At 46.4% G+C, this 20539-nt stretch overlaps 1 protein-coding gene across 1 annotated transcript in view; it reads left to right on the top strand.

Annotated features, from left to right (window-relative positions):
• The window catches only part of MTUS1 (microtubule associated scaffold protein 1), a 289384-nt gene that overhangs the window by 96305 nt on the left and 172540 nt on the right, over nt 1-20539 (top strand). The window contains exon 3 of the mRNA XM_089669556.1: nt 5779-5980. Within this exon, the coding sequence (XP_089525682.1) occupies nt 5779-5980 (202 nt within the window). The remainder of the gene's footprint in view (nt 1-5778; nt 5981-20539) is intronic.

Here is a 20539-nt window from a genome sequence, read left to right as displayed (position 1 = left end):
GCAGGGAGCAGTGGTATGCTGCAGGCATGATTCAGCTCTGTTCTTTCTGCTTGCACACAGCTCTGGAGAGATTCCTTGTCAAGTTGCACACTAAAGGATAAGTTCACCTTGGGAACATAATACATATTCCACCCGTTTTTAGGGTGGAACATGTAACATGTTCCCATAGCCGCAGCCGCCCCCCTCTGTCTGACAGATATGGGGAGAAGCCTCCCCATACTATCTGTCAAATGTGAAAACAGCGCTGTCTTATAGGGCTCCACCCACACTGCCGCATCATTCATTCACGGACTGTGAATGAATGAACTGCAAGTCACAGTAGCCTTAGCATCTGTTTGGCGTGTAGTTTTCAGTGAACTACCATGGCACTGTGGAACAGTGTGGTAGTTCATTGAAGCTTCTTGTCAGAATATCTGCTTGCTTGTACATCCCATACTGCAAGCAGATATTCTGACAGGTCTGCAGGAGCCCTGCATGGCATCAGCGATCTACTGATTGGGGTCTCCAAACTTTCTAAACAAAGGGCCAGTTAATGGTCTTTCAGACTTTTAATGGGAGGAATAGTGATTTGTTATTGGTGTCAGTGGGAGGTGTGTTGGCATTTTTGCCACCGCACTTATTCACTAATAAGTGATAACAACCTTTTTGTCTATACATGAATTTAGCCAATCCTGATGTGGGTAATACCAATAAAGTTAATACCAAATGATAACTGTGCAAAAAAATAAAGATCTAATTTATTTACACAGAAAAGCTATATTAATCAAATATAATGAAATATAATGTAACTGGTATAATTTTAAAAGTAGTAATATTACAATGCAAATACAGAATGTTCCCAATAAAAAGAGATGACTACAGGAAAGAAAGTTACAGAAAAGAAACCGAGAAGAATACGTTATGCAGACATCCTGATGACTGGGCTTCCAAAGAGGCAAAGGGACAAAGAGGGGGTGTGAGTCTCGTTTTGGTGTTATATACTCTTTGCAAAGACCACTCCTAGACCCACCAACCCAGGTAAAGGCACACCCTTCCACATATCTTAACCTCCAATGGGTGGGCTCAGAACACTGGTCAGTTTAGTAAAAAGACAGGAAGTCCCAGCTGCCTTCCTTCCCCCTCACCTCAATTGAGTCTTTTGAAGTGGCATCCCCCACAGAGCTATTTGCCACATTCCCCTGTAGTGTTATTTAACATGACAGCCAGAGAATTCCAAGGCTGGCTTATACTTAGATCCCTATCAAAAGTTCACAATGTTCATGAAGGTGAAAATTATTATAGGCCTAAAATAGCCATTACAGAGGAATAGTGACTTGTCAGTGGGAGGAACAGTGCCCCACCATTAGTGTTAATTGGAGGAATGGTGCCCCATTGTTGGTGTAATTGGAAGGAATTGTATCCTAGCACTGGTGTCAGTGAGAGGAATTGTGTTCTACTGTAGATGTCAGTGGAATAGATAGTGCCCAACTGCTGCGGTCAGTGGAAGGAAGTGTGCCCCATTGTAGGCGTCCGCAAGAGAAATGGTGCCACATCGTTAATGCCATTGGGAGGAATAGTGCCCCATTGTTGGTGATATTGGGTGGAATTGTATACTATCATTCGTATAAATGGGAGGATTTGTGCCCCATTGTTGGTGCCAGTGGCAGGAATGATGTCCTTATGTTGGAATCAGTGGATGGAATAGTGCCCCAAGGGCAGGATAAAACCAAGCAAAGGGCCACATCTGGCCCCCGGGCTGCAGTTTGGAGACCACTGGTCTAAAAGGTGAACTTATCCTTTAAAGGCATGTATAGAGTAAGAACCACACTTATTACCCTCAGTGGTCCCTGCACTTTGACAAGTAAATGTGGTGGCTGACAGGTTTACTGTGCAGTTTTTCTGTTAAGGCAGATGTATGAAGGCAAGTAACATCTGGTACTGGAAAGGCAGAAGAATCCCTTCCCTTGATGCAGTTTTATTGTACAATAAATGTAGCCAGAGAGGCTATGGGCAGTGCAGCTCATATTTATTACCTATGAAGGTGGTTTCCAATTATGAAGCCAAACTGTAGTCGTAAGATGTGCCATGGCAATTTTTGAATAGTCTTTTGTGACAATGTATGACATTGACGTGGCTCTGGAAATGTCTATTATTTTTGCATTGTGTTTTTGTTCTTAATGATTTGAAATGCTTTTACTTGGAATGTTCTGTCATTGCTGCTGAGACGGTGTCCTCGGCTGCACTGATCAGCTTTTCTACGAAGTGTGCGGTCATATATCCATTATCTGAAGGAATTTGAGGTTTTGTTTCTCCTGCAGTTAATCCCTTGACAAGGGTGCCGTTGTGTCCTTGAGACGTGGAGGTGTGTCTGGTCTGCACATACTTGGCAGCGTATCCGTTTTTTTAATTGCTGCAGCAAATGAGCAAATTTGTCCAATATTGTCCATCAGAAGTGGAGAGCAGAAAATGTAGAGGAAAGTGACCACAAGGCAGCCTGCCTGAGTATGTGCTGGTATGAACCATGATCAGACAAAGCTGCTGCAGTGTGTGCATTGGGCCAAGCATCTATTCAGGTGAGTCAGCACATGGCTCATTCTCAGCAGTTTATCAGATTCCTGCAGCATACTGAAAATAGATCCACTCTTTAAATGTCACTAGAAGGACTGCAGAGGTGTAAAGCTTGCTGTGTTGGCCGCTGTGCCCATTGATGGTACTTGAACGGAGTTGTTTAGAAACATCCAGATCTTTTTGTATCCTTGTGATTTTCATCACGCAATACTTCATGGCAGCTTGAGTCTCAAGTTGTTTGCACTGAAGTTGGCTTTATCTGATTACTCTATACAGATAATAGCACTTCAGCCTGTGGCCTCTAAGAGGCAGATGCAGCTGTGAGCCCTCCTTGCCCTTAAAGTGTGCACATGTATTTGTCATGCCTCCTAGGTTTTGAAAAGCACAGCTTGACGGCTGGTATGAACCATTATATATGGCAGTACAGTAACTAAATGGTTAGCACTTCCATCTAGCAGTACTAGGGTCGTTGGTTCGAATCCCAACCACGGCACCACCTGCCTAGAGTTTGTATGTTCTCCCTGCGCCTACGTGGGGTTCCTCCGGGTACTCTGGTTTTCTCCGACACTAAAAAGACATGCTGGTAGGTTAATTGGATCCTGTCTAAATTGACCCTTGTATATGAATGTGAGTTAGGGACCTTAGATTGTACACCTCTTGAAAGTTAGGGACTGATGTGAATGTACAATTATATATGTAAAGCGCTGCGTAAATTGATGGCACTATAAAAGTACCTGAAATAAATAAATTCTTCAGCATCAAGATTCAGTACAAATACTTTTATTGGACTATTGAACGGTGGGGATATCCATTGCCGATTGTGTTCTGCAAGTGCTAGATGCTTGGCTGTAAAGCTGGGTACACACTATATGAATTTCCTCTGGTTCCTAAGGAAGCAGATGAAATTCTTTGATTGTCACTACTGACCACCTCCCATTGACATTCTGCAAAAAAATTAAATTGGGTGGAAAATTATTGGCTGAACAGCAGCTGCATCCAGTCACATACGTCTGCTGTTCATGTATTGACAAGTGTCGTTTGCAGCTGTCAGAGTACACTAGCCACAGCAGAAGATTCCTCCATCAGCGCTGTATAACATGGATAGGGGAGTCTGTTAAGTAAAAATCATTCAGCATGCAGGTTGAACAAAAAATCTGTCTGTATACATTGCATTAAAGTGGAACGTTGCCCATAACTTGAAAAAAACTCCATATGTTCTACATTATGCTACCAACATTTGTGTGTGTTGTAAATTGTCTCCAGCATTGCTCTGGTTTCTTCTTGCTGGAGGCTGCCATTTTGCAGAAGCCCAGAGTCTTTGAACAGCAGTAAATCTTTAGCAGTTCAGCCTTTACACTTTCGGCAGTGTCAAAAAATAGAGCAACTAAGCATGTGCAGAACAGAGTGAGACCGTGTGCATGCACTTGTTTTTAATGCTTTACATACTGGCCACCTGCTGAAGGGGCCAGCCTGAAGTGATTTAGCAGGACTTAATTTTCTGACTAATGTTCACTTTAAGCTGATGACCCTCTTGTGGCCATGCTTTAAAGTGGTTGTAAACCCTAGCATATACCCAGCAAAGTGACTGGCCTCAGGTGATACACAGAGATGAAACAAATCCTCCTACATTAACTATACTTGCCTATCTGCAGTCTTCTCTTCTCTACATCTGTTCCAAGTCCAGAATTTATACAGCTTGTCTGGGCTTTCAGAGAGCAGAGGGTGGAGAGCTGAAGTTACTTTGCAGAGCTCTGTGAGGAGAGCTCTGAGAGATTCACCTAGATTGTAAGCTCTAATGAGCAGGGCCCTCTGTTTCCTCTTGTACCAAATTGTATTGTAACTGTAATGTGTACCTTCATTTTGTAAAGTGCTGCACAAACTGTTGGCACTATATAAATCCTGTATAATAATGATTGGAGGGAAGGCACATACCCCCCTCCTCACAGGAACAGAGACGAGGCTAGTTCTTTTCAATTACAGAACAAGTCCTTTTGAATATTCTGAATGATTATGGTTTTCCATGACCTGAATAAAGGCAGGGCGACTGGTTTGCTTTCCACACTGAATCAATATCAGTCATCACAGAAGCACATAGAAAACATTTGTTTTCTATGTACCACATTCACACCACAGTGCTCAGTTTTTCTGCAGTTCACTGGATGGCACCGCATGTCACCCTTACGCAGGGTACCACACCATGTGCGCTTCCTTAAACCTCCCTGGCGGTATTCCCAAGTGTAGCTCGGGGTAAAGTTTCAGCACCACAAGCGGTAATCCCGAGGAATACCTTGAATACCTTGTCCTGCGCTCCCGCGATGTCCCTCCTGCAGTATCCCCGGCAATGTCCTCTGGGCGATGTCGGCATCTGCCTTCTGGGTTCCGTTCCCTGCGACGTCGGGACGTACGGGGACAGAACTGGTGGGAAATTTAAAAATGTGAAAAAGTGACATTCACTAAATACACTAAAATCACATAGTAAAACATTACTGTATCAAACCATTTCACATACATTTTGTCCCTAGTGACTTGTCCTGTGCGCTGACTGATATTTACTGTTCTTTCTGCCTGGAAACTGAGAAACGTCCATGGCATCCAAAAAGTGTCCCTTTTAGGTCAAAAGCGGTTTTAGACCAGCTAGAGAACAGCGATAGTAAATTAGAACCACTTGCAGAATTGAGTGATAATGATTCGTGGGGAAATTCGTCATCAGACACTGAAAACAATTTTGCGACTTTGCTCAGTGATGTGCGAACTTGGCGCTATATTTCAAATTTCAGTGTTTTTGGTTTGATTATATTATTGAATTAAATGTATTATATTATTTTTTATGATTATTTATTAGATTTTAATTTATGATTTTGTGTTTCAAGCTTTATCCTACCCAGAATGTTTACTAGACTCTTGTTCAGACAGATTTCAGTGAGTTATTCCTAAGAATTACAAGCCTACAATCTAAAATGCCAAATTTCCATGCATAATAATGGTACCGCTTTCAGCACCAAAAATCTGAAATAATCATACCGCCAGGAAGGTTAAATAAAATCTTCCTTTAAGGAAGCATTCCTTATGTCTCTTTATAACCTGATACAGTATGTTAACTTTTATCTTTGAATGTGTGTCATTTTGGCTGTTTGACAAAGTTTAACTCCTCATGTCACAAGTCTAGACCTCTGCATTCTTACCCGCATTGACAGTTTTGGATAAACCCACTTTAACCTTTGTGTCTTGCAGCCATTTTCTGGAAAGTTAACTACTCCCAGCAAGAACTTGCATAATCAGCTTCTGTCTTCCCTGAAGAACACAACCTCTCAGCCAGTTCCTACCTCCAAAGCCAGACTTCACTCCAGTGAACAGCGACGGGGAAGTGTGGGGAGGAGCACAGTGACTGTCAGAGTGAAATCACCACCCAGAGGAAACCAGCAACCAAGTGCCGGTAAGAGGATGATGGGATATTTTGTTATATGGAACTCTCTTAGGGCATTATATTGTCTCTTAAATGCTGCAAAAAAAGAAAATGGTGGGATAGCCCATAGCAGTCCGTTGCTCTAGTTTTCTGTTGCGCACTCAGAATGTTATAACATGAATATGGCTGGATTGTCACCAATCGTGTACATAAACAACACAACTGGACAGATTAGTGGGGTTGCAATGACTGTCTTTTCCCTGCACTCCAACATTAGCAAGATGGGCTTATGGGGCTGTCCAGATAAAGATGGAATGACCCTGAATCATTTTCCCCAAATCAATTGTATTCTTCACCACCATTGTGCTTAATTCCCACTTTCTTGCTCAGAGCATTTTGTATGGGATTAGCTCATTCTGGTTTATATAGATAATATCTGCAAATTACAGTCATACAAAGAAGATATAAGCAGAAATGTTTTTATGAGTGTTTTTTTTTTTTTTTTTTAAACTTTAATGGAAAAGTTCTCCTTTTGGGAACATGTTACATGTTCCACCTGTTTTTAGGGCTTGCGGCTTGGCGATTTGAGTCCTCTGTGTGACAGCAGTATGGGGAAAGGTTCCCAGTACCAGCTGTCACCCCACAAGGCCGCCTCCTTTTATTAAGAGTTCTGTGAATGAATAAACGTACTGACCTAATTTGCAGATGTGGGCTGTAGTTTTCAATGAATTATCGCAGAGTGCTGTGGTAGTTCATTGAACCTTCCTGCCAGTATGAAACCATCTGCCAGTACAATACTGAATGCTGGTGCAATGCTTTGCAAGCTCCTAAACCAACAAAAAAAACCTGCAAAAAAGTGCATTTTTTAATTTTTTTTATTTTATAAAGGTGAACAACTTCTTTAATGCATTCTCTGCATTAAGGTGAAACACCCCCTGTGTTTGGCTTCTTCCCCCAGGCATGCTCCAGATCAGGGGCGGACTGACCATTTGGAAACCCGGGCACTGCCCGAGGGCCCGGGGTCAATAGGGGGCCCCATGAGATACCTTTTTCATAGGCTTTTTTGAATTTGGGCAAGGACATAGGGGCCTCATGATCCCCTATTGCCCGGGGGCCCCATGAGTTGTCAGTCCGCCCCTGCTCCAGATACTTGACCCTGATCTCAATTCAGTGCTGTGCCTGAGAGCAGCGGCTGTCTCCTCTTTCTCCTCGTTGGACATGTAGGCAGCAGCGAGATCCTGTTGCTGTCATTCAAATCCAGTGAAGAGGGAGCAGGAGGCATGGCTGAGCTGCACTGTATCAGTAGATGCACACAGCCCTGCTCAGGATCAAGCCTGCCTGTGTGCCACCATAGGAAGTGGCCTCTATGGTGGCACATGGAGATGAGAAGGAGTGAAGAGCGCTGGTGTTGGACCCGAGAAGAGGAGGATCAGGGACGCTCTGTACAGGTAAGTTTGAATTTTATTTTTTTTAATTTTTTTACAATCACTCTAAAAATGCACTGTAGCAAAACATGATGATACAGAAGGTTAAACTCCGGTTTGATTGCTGCTCATGAATATATTCCTTATTTCTACTAGTTTTGTTCCTAGTAGTGCCACTAAGGCAGCAATTGGGAGAAAATCTCAAGACTATAATTTTATAGCATTTTTCAGAATGTATATTTTTTTCCTATGAAAAAGGCCATGACAATGGACTCTCTGTAGGTGTAAATTGAGATTCTTTCACATGTTTGGAAATAGCAGGTTTGGGATTAGAGGACTTGTAAACAGACTGCTCATCTCTCAGTGGGCTTCTCATTGAGCATCTCAGAGGAACAGGGGCAGGCATGTATAAGGCTTAGGTGGGTGGATGGAGGACTTCAAACCTGGCTTTTTACTTCTATAAAAAAGGAAAACTTCAAATTAAGATTCTTTTGGCTGAAGTTCCTCAAAAATAAATCTCAACTTGAAGGTGCCCTTTTAAAGATTATGGGTGGCATAATTTCCTTTTTTCAAAGATCATTTTTGCTTTTTCGATTTTGATTCCAGGTTATTTTTGGAGCTTTGCCCTGTTATGTTCTGAGATCATCATACATGAAGAGGCATGCTGACGTTCTTTGAACAGTTGTAATGGGTTGCTCCAGTGTCTGTTGACACAAACTGCTGTCTAGTGATAAATTAGTGATTGGCCATAATCAGGGCTTATATAGCAGTTTTTAATGCTGTGGCTTGTAAACACATAATTTAGTATGTCACAAATGATAGGGACTTGTAAGCAAAATACATGTACATCTACAAAAGAAACTTGGTACATTGTATAACATGTATTTTTTTTTAAATTGGTGTATGAACAATTTATCCCTGCTTAATTATGTTACATCTCGGCTCATTAATGTTGTTGTTTTTCTTTGGAAATTATCCAGCATTTAAAAAATTTGGTCTTTCACTTTTTCATTGTTCTGTCCCAGGATTCTCAAATCTGTCATTCCAGATTAGCTAATGCTGGCCAAGAACAAAGTTGGATAGAGGAATCCAAATTATCAACTTCTTTCAAGCGGGTACAGCCACACGCTGATTGAAATATGTTTGATTCCTGCTGAACAGTCTGCATTTCGATCAGCGTGTGGCCATGGTCAGCTTAAAGTGGAACTTTACCAATAACAACTTGATAAAAAAAAATGTTCATCAGCAAGGAACATACGTTCCATGTTAATAATTAGGCCACCAAAATTAGTCTGTGCTGTAAATTGTCTCCAGCATTGCTCCTGCTTCTTCTTGCTGACATTTTGCTGAAGCCCAGTGCCCCTGAGCAGCAGTAAATCTTTAGGTATTCAGCTGATCGGTCTCTAAATTTTCGGCACAGTGTCAAATAGAGAGCAACTGAGTATGTGCAGAGCAGGATGAGATAGTGTATTACTGGATTTGTCACCATATAAGCACTTTAATGTTTCACATAGTTATATCTGCAAAAGGGGCCAGCCTTTAGTAATCTAGCAGTGATCGAGGGTCGCACAAGCAAACCTATAAAATAAAATATGCAGAAGCATATTTAAAGGGCAATGCAACCATTAGGTCCGCCAGACAGTATTTTCTGAAATTGAGGTGAAGATTGAAAGTCTCCATACTTCTCTCTGCATAGGCTGATCTGTTTTTACAGATCGTTATTTTATGTCACCATGTTTGTATGCATGTTTATGATGGGGACAAATAGGGGTTAGACAAAAAAATGGAAACACTACATGATTTGCAGGAGTGAAAGTGATGACATGTTTCACTTTGAAAGTGGAAGTGATGTAACATATTTTTGCTTCTGCTGTGTGATGAGACACCTAGCTAACAGGTGGGAAGCCTCACTTTTGTTATTGTGTGTGCGCTGCTAGTAATACTGCTAGTAATACAGAGTCATATCAGAGCTTACTGAACCTTCAAAGAGGGGAAATTGTTGGTGCCTCTGTGACTAAAGTTGCCAATTATTTGCCATGTCATGAAGTACAGTATCAAAGGTTATGACGACACATACAGTTCCTGGGAAAAGTTCTCTGATACGCATAAGCACGGTCAACATGGTTAACCAACAGACAAAAGGACATTGTGCAGGATTGTGACCCGGAATAAGAAACAACTGCTGCAAAAGTGACTGCAGAGCTCAATCTCAGTCCCTTAAAGACTGAGATTGAGCGCTGCAGTCACTTTTGCAGCAGTTGTTTCTTATTCCAGGTCACAATCCTGCGCAATGTCCTTTTGTCTGTCGGTTGACCGTGCTTATGCGTATCAGAGAACTTTTCCCAGGAACTGTATGTGTCGTCATAACCTTTGATACTCTGATGTCTCTGTCGGTCAGTTGACCATGTTGACTGCTTTTGGGCTGCTTTCAAACTGATCTGTTTGGTGCATTTTTAGGTTAAAAATAAAAACAGAAGAAAAGCGGAAGAAAATGACATTCCTTTAAATCCTATCTTCACACTGATCCATTGCGCTGCAGTTGCAGTGAAAAAAAATCCTTCTTGCTGCATTTTTAGTGCATGTTTGTTCAATAAAAAAAAGCACCAAAAATGCATCCCTCCATTGGAATGAATGATTAACGCATCAAACACACCTGTACCTGTGGGAAGTGCTTTGTTCAGTGGCGAAAAATGCAACACAAAAGCATCATAAAACACATAAAAAAAGCAACGCACTGAATTTTTTTCAGCGGAGCAGTGTGAAAGTATTCTTATGCTGATCAAACGACGGTTCCCCGGAAACTGTGTATACCATCATAACCTTTGATACTGCATCTCGCGACTTGGTAAATAATTAGGCATCTTCACTCACAGAGGCACCAGCTAAGTGGATACCAACAATTTGCCTTTTTTTTGAAGCTCCAAGAGCTCTGACACGACTCCGCATTACTAGCAGCATTACTAGCAGCTCACGCAGTGAATGACTAAAGTGAGGCTTCCCACCTGTAGGCTAAAACCCTCTAGCAATACACACCAAGCTGAACATGTGCAGCTTGCCTCCAAGGCTCTGTTCTATCAGGAGATGAGTTGGGGACAGTAGAAGGGGAGGATCAGAGAAGACAGGATCAAACCTCTTTTACACAATGCAGAGGATTAACTCCTTAGGTTCCACAGTGAGTATAACAAGCATGCTTTACTGCATATACAGACTGATTTTACTGTTAGTTTAGTAACACATTAAGTGCTGTATATCATTTTACAGGACATATACAGAGAGTTACTGCATTCCTCATCTTTTGCTGTTGTCAATTGCATGCAGTGCTAGATACTGCCACCCTGTGTCCAGTCTTAGTATATATTAACCAATAGGAAAGAAAATGTACCCTTATGCTAACAGCTGATCAGTGCTTGTAAGGGTTAAGCTGGCCATTGATGGGTGGATTTCAGATGAAAATTCTTAGGAAGTCATAGGAAAATTTGCATGAAATTTCTCAGAATGTTTGAATATCATTGGAAAGATTTGGTTTGCTTTTAACATTAGATTTCGGAATGAAAGGTCTTTTCTGCATGAAAAATACATAAACTGTTAGAAATAGGTTAATTTAATAAAAAACATTCCACCCTACGCTTTCAAATTTTATTGTCCCTGCATTCAATAATAAACACTGATTTGACCCCACTAATGATTAGAAACACTAACAGACTTTCAAACAACATTCCATTCCTAAATAATTTAATTCTAAATTCTACCCATCTATGGCCAGCTTTAATGTGAAGTGTGCCATTTATTATTTATTTATTTATCTATCGAGTTTATATAGCGCCAAAGGGTTTGCTCAGCGCTGTACAATAGAGGGGGGACAATACATGAAACAGTACAGTAACATCAAACAGCACACAAGGGGTAAGAGGGCCCTACTCTTTCAAGCTTACAATCTAGGAGGGAGGGGGTAGAGGTACAGGAGGAAATGGCTGTGGGGGATGGAGTGGTAGGAGGAGGGAAGGGCAGCGGCTGTTAGGTGAGGGTGGGGTAGGCTTCCCTAAAGAGGTGGGTTTTCAGGGAGCGCCTGAAGGTGAGGAGGGAAGGTGACAGTCTGATGGATTGGGGCAGTGAGTTCCAGAGGATGGGGGAGGACCTGGAGAAGTCTTGCAGTCGTGCATGGGAGGAGGAGACCAGGGAGCAAGATAGAAGGAGGTCCTGTGAAGAGCGAAGGGTACGGGTAGGGTGGTACCTGGGAATCAGGTCGGTGAGGTAGTTAGGGGCAGTGTTGTGAATGGCCTTATAGGTCAGAGTGAGCAGTTTGAATTTAATGCGTTGGGCAATGGGGAGCCAGTGGAGGGAGAGGCAGAGGGGGGTGGCAGAGGTGGAGCGGCTGGTGAGGTGGATGAGTCTGGCAGCTGAGTTCAGGATGGTCTGAAGCGGGGAGAGTTTGCACTGGGGTAGGCCGGTGAGGAGGGAGTTGCAGTAGTCAAGGCGTGAGATGATCAGGGAGTGTACGAGTAGTTTAGTGGTGTCTGGGGTAAGGAAGGAGCGTATCTTGGCAATGTTCCGGAGGTGGAGCCTGCATGTGTTTGTGAGTGATTTGACATGAGGTTGAAAGGAAAGGTTTGAGTCCAGAATGACGCCAAGGACCTTGGCTTGCTGGGCGGGATTGATGGTGGTGGTGTTGGTAGTGATGGAAAGGATGGGGGGGGGGCGCGGGAAGGGGGAAAGACGAGAAGCTCGGTTTTGGAGAGGTTGAGCTTGAGGAAATGAAGCGACATCCAGTCAGAGATGTCGTTTAGGAGGTGAGTGATGCGGGCGGAGAATGTGTGGGTGAGGTGAGGGGTGGATAGGTAGATTTGAGTATCATCAGCGTAGAGGTGGTAGTTGAAGCTGTGGGAGTGTATGAGTTTGCCAAGGGAGGAGGTGTAGATGGAGAAGAGAAGGGGCCCAAGGACAGAGCCCTGGGGGACCCCGACAGAGAGGGGGAGGGAAGAGGAGGTGGCACTGCTGTAGGAAACGCTGAAGGAGCGTTGGAATAGATAGGACGAGAACCAGGAGAGAGCGGTGTCTCTGATGCCAAGGGAGCGTAGTTTATTAAGGAGGAGGGGGCGGTCGACTGTGTCAAAGGCCGCGGAGAGGTCTAGGAGAAGGAGGACAGAGTAGTCGCCTTTGGATTTGGAGGTTAGTAGATCGTTGGTGATTTTGAGGAGGGCAGTTTCGGTGGAGTGTAGGGGACGGAAGCCGGACTGTAGTGGGTCAAGGAGGTTGCTGTCAGTTAGGTGGGCGCTTAAGCGATCGTAGACCAAGCGCTCAAGGAGCTTGGAAGTGAGTGGCAGCAGGGAAATTGGTCTGAGGTTGTTGAGGTCAGTGGGGTCCAGGGAGGGCTTTTTGAGTATGGGGGTGATGTGCGCATGTTTTAGGGGGGAGGGGAAGACGCCAGTAGAGAGGGAGAGATTGAAGATGTGGGTAAGGGAGCGGATGAGGGAAGAGGGGGGTGACCGGAGGAGTTGAGAGGGGATAGGGTCCAGGGGGCAGGTGGTGAGGCGGGCTTCTGAGAAGACTCTGGTGACTTCCTCAGTGGTAGTAGGGCTGAAGGAGTGCAGTGATGGGGGGGTTACGGTAGGCAGGGCCATGGGTGTGGTGGGGGGCAGTGCCGTTGCGAGGTCAGAGGAGGGGAGAGATGAGGGGGTGATGGAAGGGGGGAGGCTAGATGGGGAGGTGGATTGCAAGTTGACTATGTCCTTGCGGATTGCGTCAATCTTGTTGTGGGGATGAGTGGCAATCTCGTGGGCGGTAAGTGAGGTACTGAGTGGAGGAGGGGGGGGAGAGAGCAGGGAGTTGAAGGTGGAGAAGAGTCGGCGAGGGCACTTGGAGAGGGTGTTGATAAGGTCAACGAAGTAGGCCTGTTAGGCCGCGTGGAGGGAGGAGGTGTAGGTGAGGAAGGCAGATTTGTAGAGGGAGAATGCGTGAGGGGACCTGGTTTTGCGCCATAGTCTCTCCAGCGCACGACTGCGACGTTTGAGGCATTTAGTATGGTCGTTCTGCCATGGTTGGAGCGGTCTGGGTTTGATGTTGCGTGTGGTTAGGGGTGCCAGAGAGTCTAGGGTAGCTGATAGTGAGTCGTTGTACGCGGTGGTGGCTAAGTCAGGACATGACAGTGGGAGGATGCTGTCGTGTAAGCGGTTGGCAGCCGAGTGGAGGGGGGCCGGGTGCAGGTTGCGGAGGTTGCGGCTGGTGATGGTTTGGCGCACTGGGGGGGGGGGGGGGAGTTAGGGGAAGGGGAGATGGAGAACGTGAGGAGGTGGTGGTTGGAGAGCGGGAAGGGGGTGTTAGTGAAGCGGTTAAGGGTACAGAGGTGGGAGAAGACGAGGTCCAGGGTGTTCCCATTGATGTGGGTGGAGGATTGAGTGTGTTGTGTGAGCGCGAAGGAGGAGGTTAGGTGGAGGAGTTGGGAGGTAGCTGGGGTGTTGTCGTTGATGGGGATGTTGAAGTCTCCGAGGATGATGCTCGGTAGCTCAGAGGAGAGGAAGAAGGGAAGCCAGGCGGCGAAGTCATCCAGGAAGCTGGCTAGGGATCCGGGGGGCCTGTAGATCACTGCGATCCTTAGGGGGTGGGTGAGAAGAGCCGGATGCAGTGAGCCTTGAAGGAGGAGAAGGTTAGGGAGGGGGGGTTAGGGAGGACCTGGAAGGTGCTCAGAGGTGATAGGAGCAGGCCGACACCACCACCTTTGTGACCGCCCAGTCTTGGTGAATGGGACCAGATGAGACCTCCATGGGAGAGTGCCGCAGGGGAGGTAGAGTCAGTGGCCTGTACCCAGGTTTCGGTGATGGCTAGGAGGTTGAGGGAGCGGGAGATAAAGAGGTCATGGATGGCAGTTAGTTTGTTGCAAACCGAACGGGCGTTCAGAAGTGCAACCGAGAGAGGGGGGATGGATGCGGGGAGGAGGTGCACAGGTATGAGGTTGAGGGGGTTGCGGCGGCTGGCGGGAGCAGGGGGGTCCCTGGAGGGGGGGTTTCTGGGGGGGGGGGGGGGGGGGGGAGGTGGTGAGGGGCCAGGGTTCGGGGAGATGTCCCCAGCGGATAGGAGAAGGGTGAGGAGGGTGGCATGGGAATGGGAGGTGCAGGAGCGTGTGGGTCTGGTAGTGGTGGCACGTGGGTCGACCGGGGAGTGGAGTACCAGGAGGAGGTGGTGAGTGCCGTAGTGGGGAGAAGGCAGAAGTGAAGGGGCAATGTAGAGCTGTTTTGGGGGGGAGGGCGGGTAGAGGGAGGCCATTTTTGGGATGGAGGAGAGGAAAACGAGGAGAAGTGCAGGTGGCATGCTGGGTGGGTGCAGTGCTGTTCGGGTCAGGGGAGGTGAAGGGGTATGGGTCAGGGCGAGGTGATGTGGAGAGTCTGTATCACCGTGGAGGAGTCCACTAGAGTCCTTCTGTAGGGGGAGAGTGGGAGTAAAGTCCAGCAGCTGGCTGGCTGCAATCTGTGGGTGCAGTATGTTGGCGTCCGAGGGGTCTTCAGTGGGTCCGGTGGATTGGCGAGTGGAGGGGTCGTAGGGTGCGATGTCTGGGGGCGTTGGTAGGCACGGCGTCTGGTGACGCTGGCGGCTCGGTGACTGGAGATTTGCTGGGTGGTACGGGTCCGGGAGATTCGCTGGGCGACGTCTCGATTCGCTGGGTGGTCCAAGTGTTGGGTGTCCAGAGGTGGTAGCTGGGTGCCCGGTAGCTGGGTGCTGGGTGTCCAGGGGTGGTAGCTGGGAGCCTGGTAGCTGGGTGTCCAGGGGTGGTGGCTGGGAGCCTGGTAGCTGGGTGCTGGGTGTCCAGGGGTGGTAGCTGGGTGCCCGGTAGCTGGGTGCTGGGTGCCCAGAGGTGTTAGCTGAGTGCCCGGTAGCTGGGTGCAGGGTGTCCAGGGGTGGGCCCAGAGCCGATGTATGGGCTGGGCAGCGGAGCAGCGATCAGTGGGCCTGAGCTGGTTCCTGGTGGTCAGGGATGGACACAGGGCTAGTGAGGAGGGCCCTGCGGAGGCTGGCAAGTCTGTGGGGATCGGTGGTGGCAGCTTACCCTTTCTGGTGGTGCTGCCGTGCAGGTATCCTGGGGTGGTCCTGGGCTGCTGTCAGCTTGGTGGTCCTTGCTAGGCAGATCTTTGGTTTAGTGAGGTGGTCGTTGTCGCCTTGCGTCAGGTTGCTGTGGCCCTGGAGACGGTGGAGAGGGTCAGGGGCCGCCTGGGAAGGACCACCCCGCTGTGTGTCAGAGGGCAGGAGCCGAGGGACGGAGCGGCGGCGCCGCAAGTCGGCCCGCGAATAAATCGAGGCCGCGGCTTCGCCGGTTTTAGTAGGCCGCGATTTTCAGAGGGGGACAAAACTGCTCGGGACCCCTCCCGGGTGCTTCGCTAGGGGCCGCAGGTGTGTCGGGGCCCTTGCAGTGCCATGGTCATTGATACATTTAGCAAGCCTCAGAAAGCTATTACTGCTAAAGTGTTGATTGCCTGTGGAGTTCAGCCAAGTAGAATTTCAAAGCTTTGTACATGAGGCTGGCCATACATTATGCAGTTTTCTTTCCTTCAACCATGTGTTGAAGGTAAGAGAACCACTCCATTCCTCTGTCAACATATTCAGTGTGGATGGGGGAATCCCTCCCGCTCTATTGTGTTCTGACAGTGGGAGGTTTCCCCACGATCAGAATACAATGATCACTGCTGCAAGCTATAGCCAGCGTCGGTCATCATATGAAAAAAACAGGCTGGTTATACTGAAGTTGATCGATTTAGATAGACTTCAGTACAACCAGCCTGCCTAAAGATGGGTCAAAATTCATCGGAATCGGTCCAATTTCGAACTGTACTTGTAACTTTTACTTTTTTTTTTTTTTTTTTTTAAACCCCCCTAACATCCAAATTTTCAGGACAAGCTTTCAGGGTATACCACCCTCCTCAAGGTCTAGGCCAGGGGTGGGCAAACTTTTTGACTTTGACATATAGTAATTCATCCCCCCTATAGTAATTCATCCCCCCTATAGTAATTCATCCCCCCTATAGTAATTCATCCCCCATATTAAGTCCCCAAGTCCCCCCTGTGTCAATTCACTTACCTTTGCTCCGCACGTTCCTCTCGCCGTTTTCCCGCGCCGTTCCGGTGTAGCATGAAAATCTGTCTCCTATGAGGATCTGTCCCCCTCGACGTATCTGCGCATGTGCCAGTTTCAGGCATTAGCAGCCGATCGGCGTTCTCCGGCACATGCGCAGATACGTCGAGGGGGACAGATCCTCATAGCTCCGCGGGCCGGATTAAAAGGTCCGCCGGGCCGTAGTTTGCCCATTGCTGGTCTAGGCAATACTAATACAGAATGATTAGTATCATAATTTGTAAAATCTAGAACTGGCACTCTCTCAGACCGGGTTCACACTAATGCGATGCAGGAACCACTGCAAATCCTGTGCGTTTCCCGCATCTCATTGCAGTTGCATGACATTGATGCAGTCTGGTGCGGGTGTCAGTGCTAGATTAATGACACCCTGAAACAGATCGAAAAACGCAGTGCAATTGCCAGAAATTGCATGGGTGGGAGCACCCATACGATTCGGGCGCAGGGAAAAAAAGGATCCTGCACCTTTTTGGTGCGGAGGTGATTTGAATTGAGCCATGCAAAATGTTTGGCTCAAATCGTACCACAGAGACATTGCATGTAATTCGCACAGTAATGCGTTGTGATTCCTGTACTAATTACATACGTGGCCCGCACACCATATTCGTGTGATTCCGGTCTCAAACCTTCTCAGAAATATAGAGGCTTGCTTTTAATGTAGTTTAATTCTCTATTTGCTTGCCTTACCTTGATGGGCCTACATGTTGAGGTTGCAGGTTGTATTGTCACGGCTGATCAACCCCCCTATGTCCATAATAAATGTGTAGTGAGTGCAAAGAAATGAGCAAGCAGCTAGCACAAAGTGGCAAACCCTCCTATTCCACTAAACTAGAAATGCATAACACAAAGGTGCAGCAATGTATATGAACAAAAGACAAACATGTGAACTAATAGTCGATGTCCTGAATAATAAAGTCCAAAAGAAAAATTGCAGTATCCAACAATGTGTGAATCAATGCTGATCAGTGATGTGAACTGACAGCTGTGACAATCCTCCACCACTATGCACTCACCAGAAGTAAGAAATAAACAGTCTCTGTATGGAAATCCCTCCAAGGGATACATCTTTTCCACTGCAGGAAATGGAGAAATACCCAAATGACATCCACTGCAAAATGGGCTCTATATAGGTATTCCTGGAAATCGACCTCCCTGCACCGGTCAGCGATCGATCCAAATGTGGCACATCCTGAAAGGAGCTCACATAACAGAGCCCAAAGACAACGGCATATAGTGTAGTATTTTATTTAAAATTACAAAGCGGCCACGTGTAGCATAAAACAACAAAACAAACACAAAGATGGCGTCAGCTCGTAGGCTCCTTTTGACGCGTTTTGTGCACACACGTTATCAAAGGGACTCGCCTCATACATATGGTATGGATGACGTACCTGTTGATAAATGTGGAAAGCCGGAACCAGGAAAGTATAAGCAAATTAAACTTCAGCTTTAAATGCCTTCTTTCCACATTCTTGTGTCCTTCAGATGTCTTCAAAGGCTTTATTCACATAGGAGTCCTTATCCTTACACACGATTTTTAAGGGCTGTCTTTTTCCTCACCATATTCACAGGTGTATATGCTGTGGGCAAAAGATGACCCTTTGCACAGGTGTATGGATAAGTAAGCCCCGTGTGAACAAGGCCAAAACTGATAACATATGCCCAGCTTTAGCAAAAAAATGTTAAGTAGAATGTCAAACAAAAATGCTTATGAAAATTCTCAGAACATGCAAATGTCAATCAAAATTAGTTAAAAATTTCAATTGCTTAAGATTTTATTTTGTAATGAATGGAATATACCAAACGTAAAACACAGTTTTCATACAATTTCCATCCTCCTTGAATTTTTTTGTCACTGCGGTCAAAAACTAACATCGATGTAACCCCACTAATGATCAGAAAAACAAACAACGTCCTTCCAACAAAAATTGTTGAAAAAAATTCTAGTAATGTACACCCAGCTTTTTTAACCCTGTGCAATTTGAGAACCAGCAATCTAAGCAAGCAGATCCATGCTCTTACCTTTTGGCTTTATAGCACAAACGTTCTGATCAGAACCTATTTAAAATGAACCTTTTATATTGTAACTAGGAGTGCTGAAAATCGGTATAGAGGAGTTAAGATCATAACAAGGACTCCCTATTTCTAAATTCAGACTTCTTTTGTTGTGTTCATCGCTGAGCACAGCAAATTTAGTCTCATCTGTACACCAGGTGGCAGCCTTATCCTACAACATTACAGATAACGAGCCTTCTTGGAATGAAAACAACATGGCATAACTCGCCCACCTGTGCTTTTCTGCTCTGGATAGAAACATGTGGTAGTAAAGACCACAAATGGAATTGAAAACTTGAATCCTGACAGTTGACCTTGGCGTCTGGTTTTTCTAACTTTTTTTTTTTTTTTTTTACTTTATGTAGTTTTTTTGCCCTACTAGTTGACTTTTTAGGACAGGCTCTTAACAGAAACGCACGCCAGAAACACTGCTAACCCAGAGAGGATTTGCAGACAAGGTGGCAAAAGTAGATTTTACAATTAAAATTAGTGGAAGGGGAGAAAAAAGAAAACTGCAAGAAGTCATAAAGAGAGCCAGACACCTGCACAAGGCTGGAATGGGCTACAAGACCATCAGCAAGAAACTTGGTGAGAAGGAGACAACTATTTGATGTTTATTTTGTATTTCTTCCATTTGCAATCACCCTCGGTCTGGAGCTCCATGCAAGGTTTTGCCTCATGGGGTAAGGATGATCATGAAAAAAGTGAGGGATCAACCCAGAACTACACAGCTTTGAGTATGATCTCAAGGCAGTTGGGACCACAGCCCCAAACAAACCATTGGTGACACCATACGCCTCCATGGATTGAAATCCTGCAGTGCCAGCAAGGTCCCCCTCTTCAAGAAGGCACATGTACAGGCCCGCCTGAAGTTTGTCATTGAACATCTAAATCAGGGCTTGACGGTTCCCAGGTTGCCATGGCTACCAGAAACTGGGACCCCCGTCAGCCCACACTGTTCTGTGTTCCCCCACTCCACGTACTCTGCTGGCACCTCTTCCCCACCCCACAGAGTGGAATCCAACATTCCAGGACCTTCGGAGTCTCCCCATCCCTTCCCATGCACAAGCGAAACACAGAGCTGCACAGATCCCTGGAGAACACAAGCCCCCACCCCCCAGAGCCAATGGAGCGGAGGACCCGGCCTCCCACACCGACCTCCCCAACCACACAACAGAGCCCATCAATGCCTCCTTCATCTTTGTTGGTGCTCTCTACAAGAGGACCAGAGTCACTAGGGCCACCAAGTCCCGCCACTTGTGCAACAGCAGACAGCCCCACCTCCAGCACGGTGCAGACCCTCCCAACCGACCACAATAACCAGGTGGACATCTGGAAGAGCCACTGCTGGACAGGTGAGAACTGTCCTGCTGCCTCCTCCAGTGACGCTGCCTCCTACCAGTCCTTCTGCCCCCTGCCTGTCCCGCCTGTGACACTGCTCCCTCCTCCTCCGGTTATGCTGCCCCCTTCCTGTGACACCCCCCTCCTATGATGCTGCCCCCCTCCTATCTCTCTGTTCTGCTGCACCCCCTCCTGTCACTCTGCCCCTCCACCTGGCTCCTAACTTTTTTCAGCTGCTCCTAGATTCAAAGCAAATTTGTCTAGCCCTGATCTAAATGATTTAGAGAAGGATTGGGAGAAAATGTTGTGGTCAGATGAGACTAAAATTGAGCTCTTTGGCATTAACTCGATTTGCCATGTTTGGGGGAAGGAGAATGCTGACTTTGACCGCAAGAATACCATCCCTGCAGTCAAGCACGGAGGTGGAAACTTGCTTTGAGGCGGTTTCTTCTAAAGGTACAGGCCGACTTTGCCGCATTGAGGGGCCAATGGACAGGGCCATGTATTGTAAAATCTTGGGTGAGAACCTTCTTCCCTCAGCCAGAATACTCGAGATGGGTTGTGGATGGGTCTTCCATCATGACAGTGACCCAAAAGATACCGCCAAGGCAACAAAGGACTCTCAAGAAGAAACACATTAAGGTCTCAGTGTGC

This window comes from Staurois parvus, unplaced genomic scaffold (genome assembly GCF_062004578.1).
Source record: "Staurois parvus isolate SC_StPar_1 unplaced genomic scaffold, SC_StPar_1.0 ptg000080l, whole genome shotgun sequence".
In the NCBI taxonomy this organism is placed as follows: domain Eukaryota; kingdom Metazoa; phylum Chordata; class Amphibia; order Anura; family Ranidae; genus Staurois; species Staurois parvus.
This window is presented reverse-complemented; position numbering and strand designations above follow the sequence as displayed.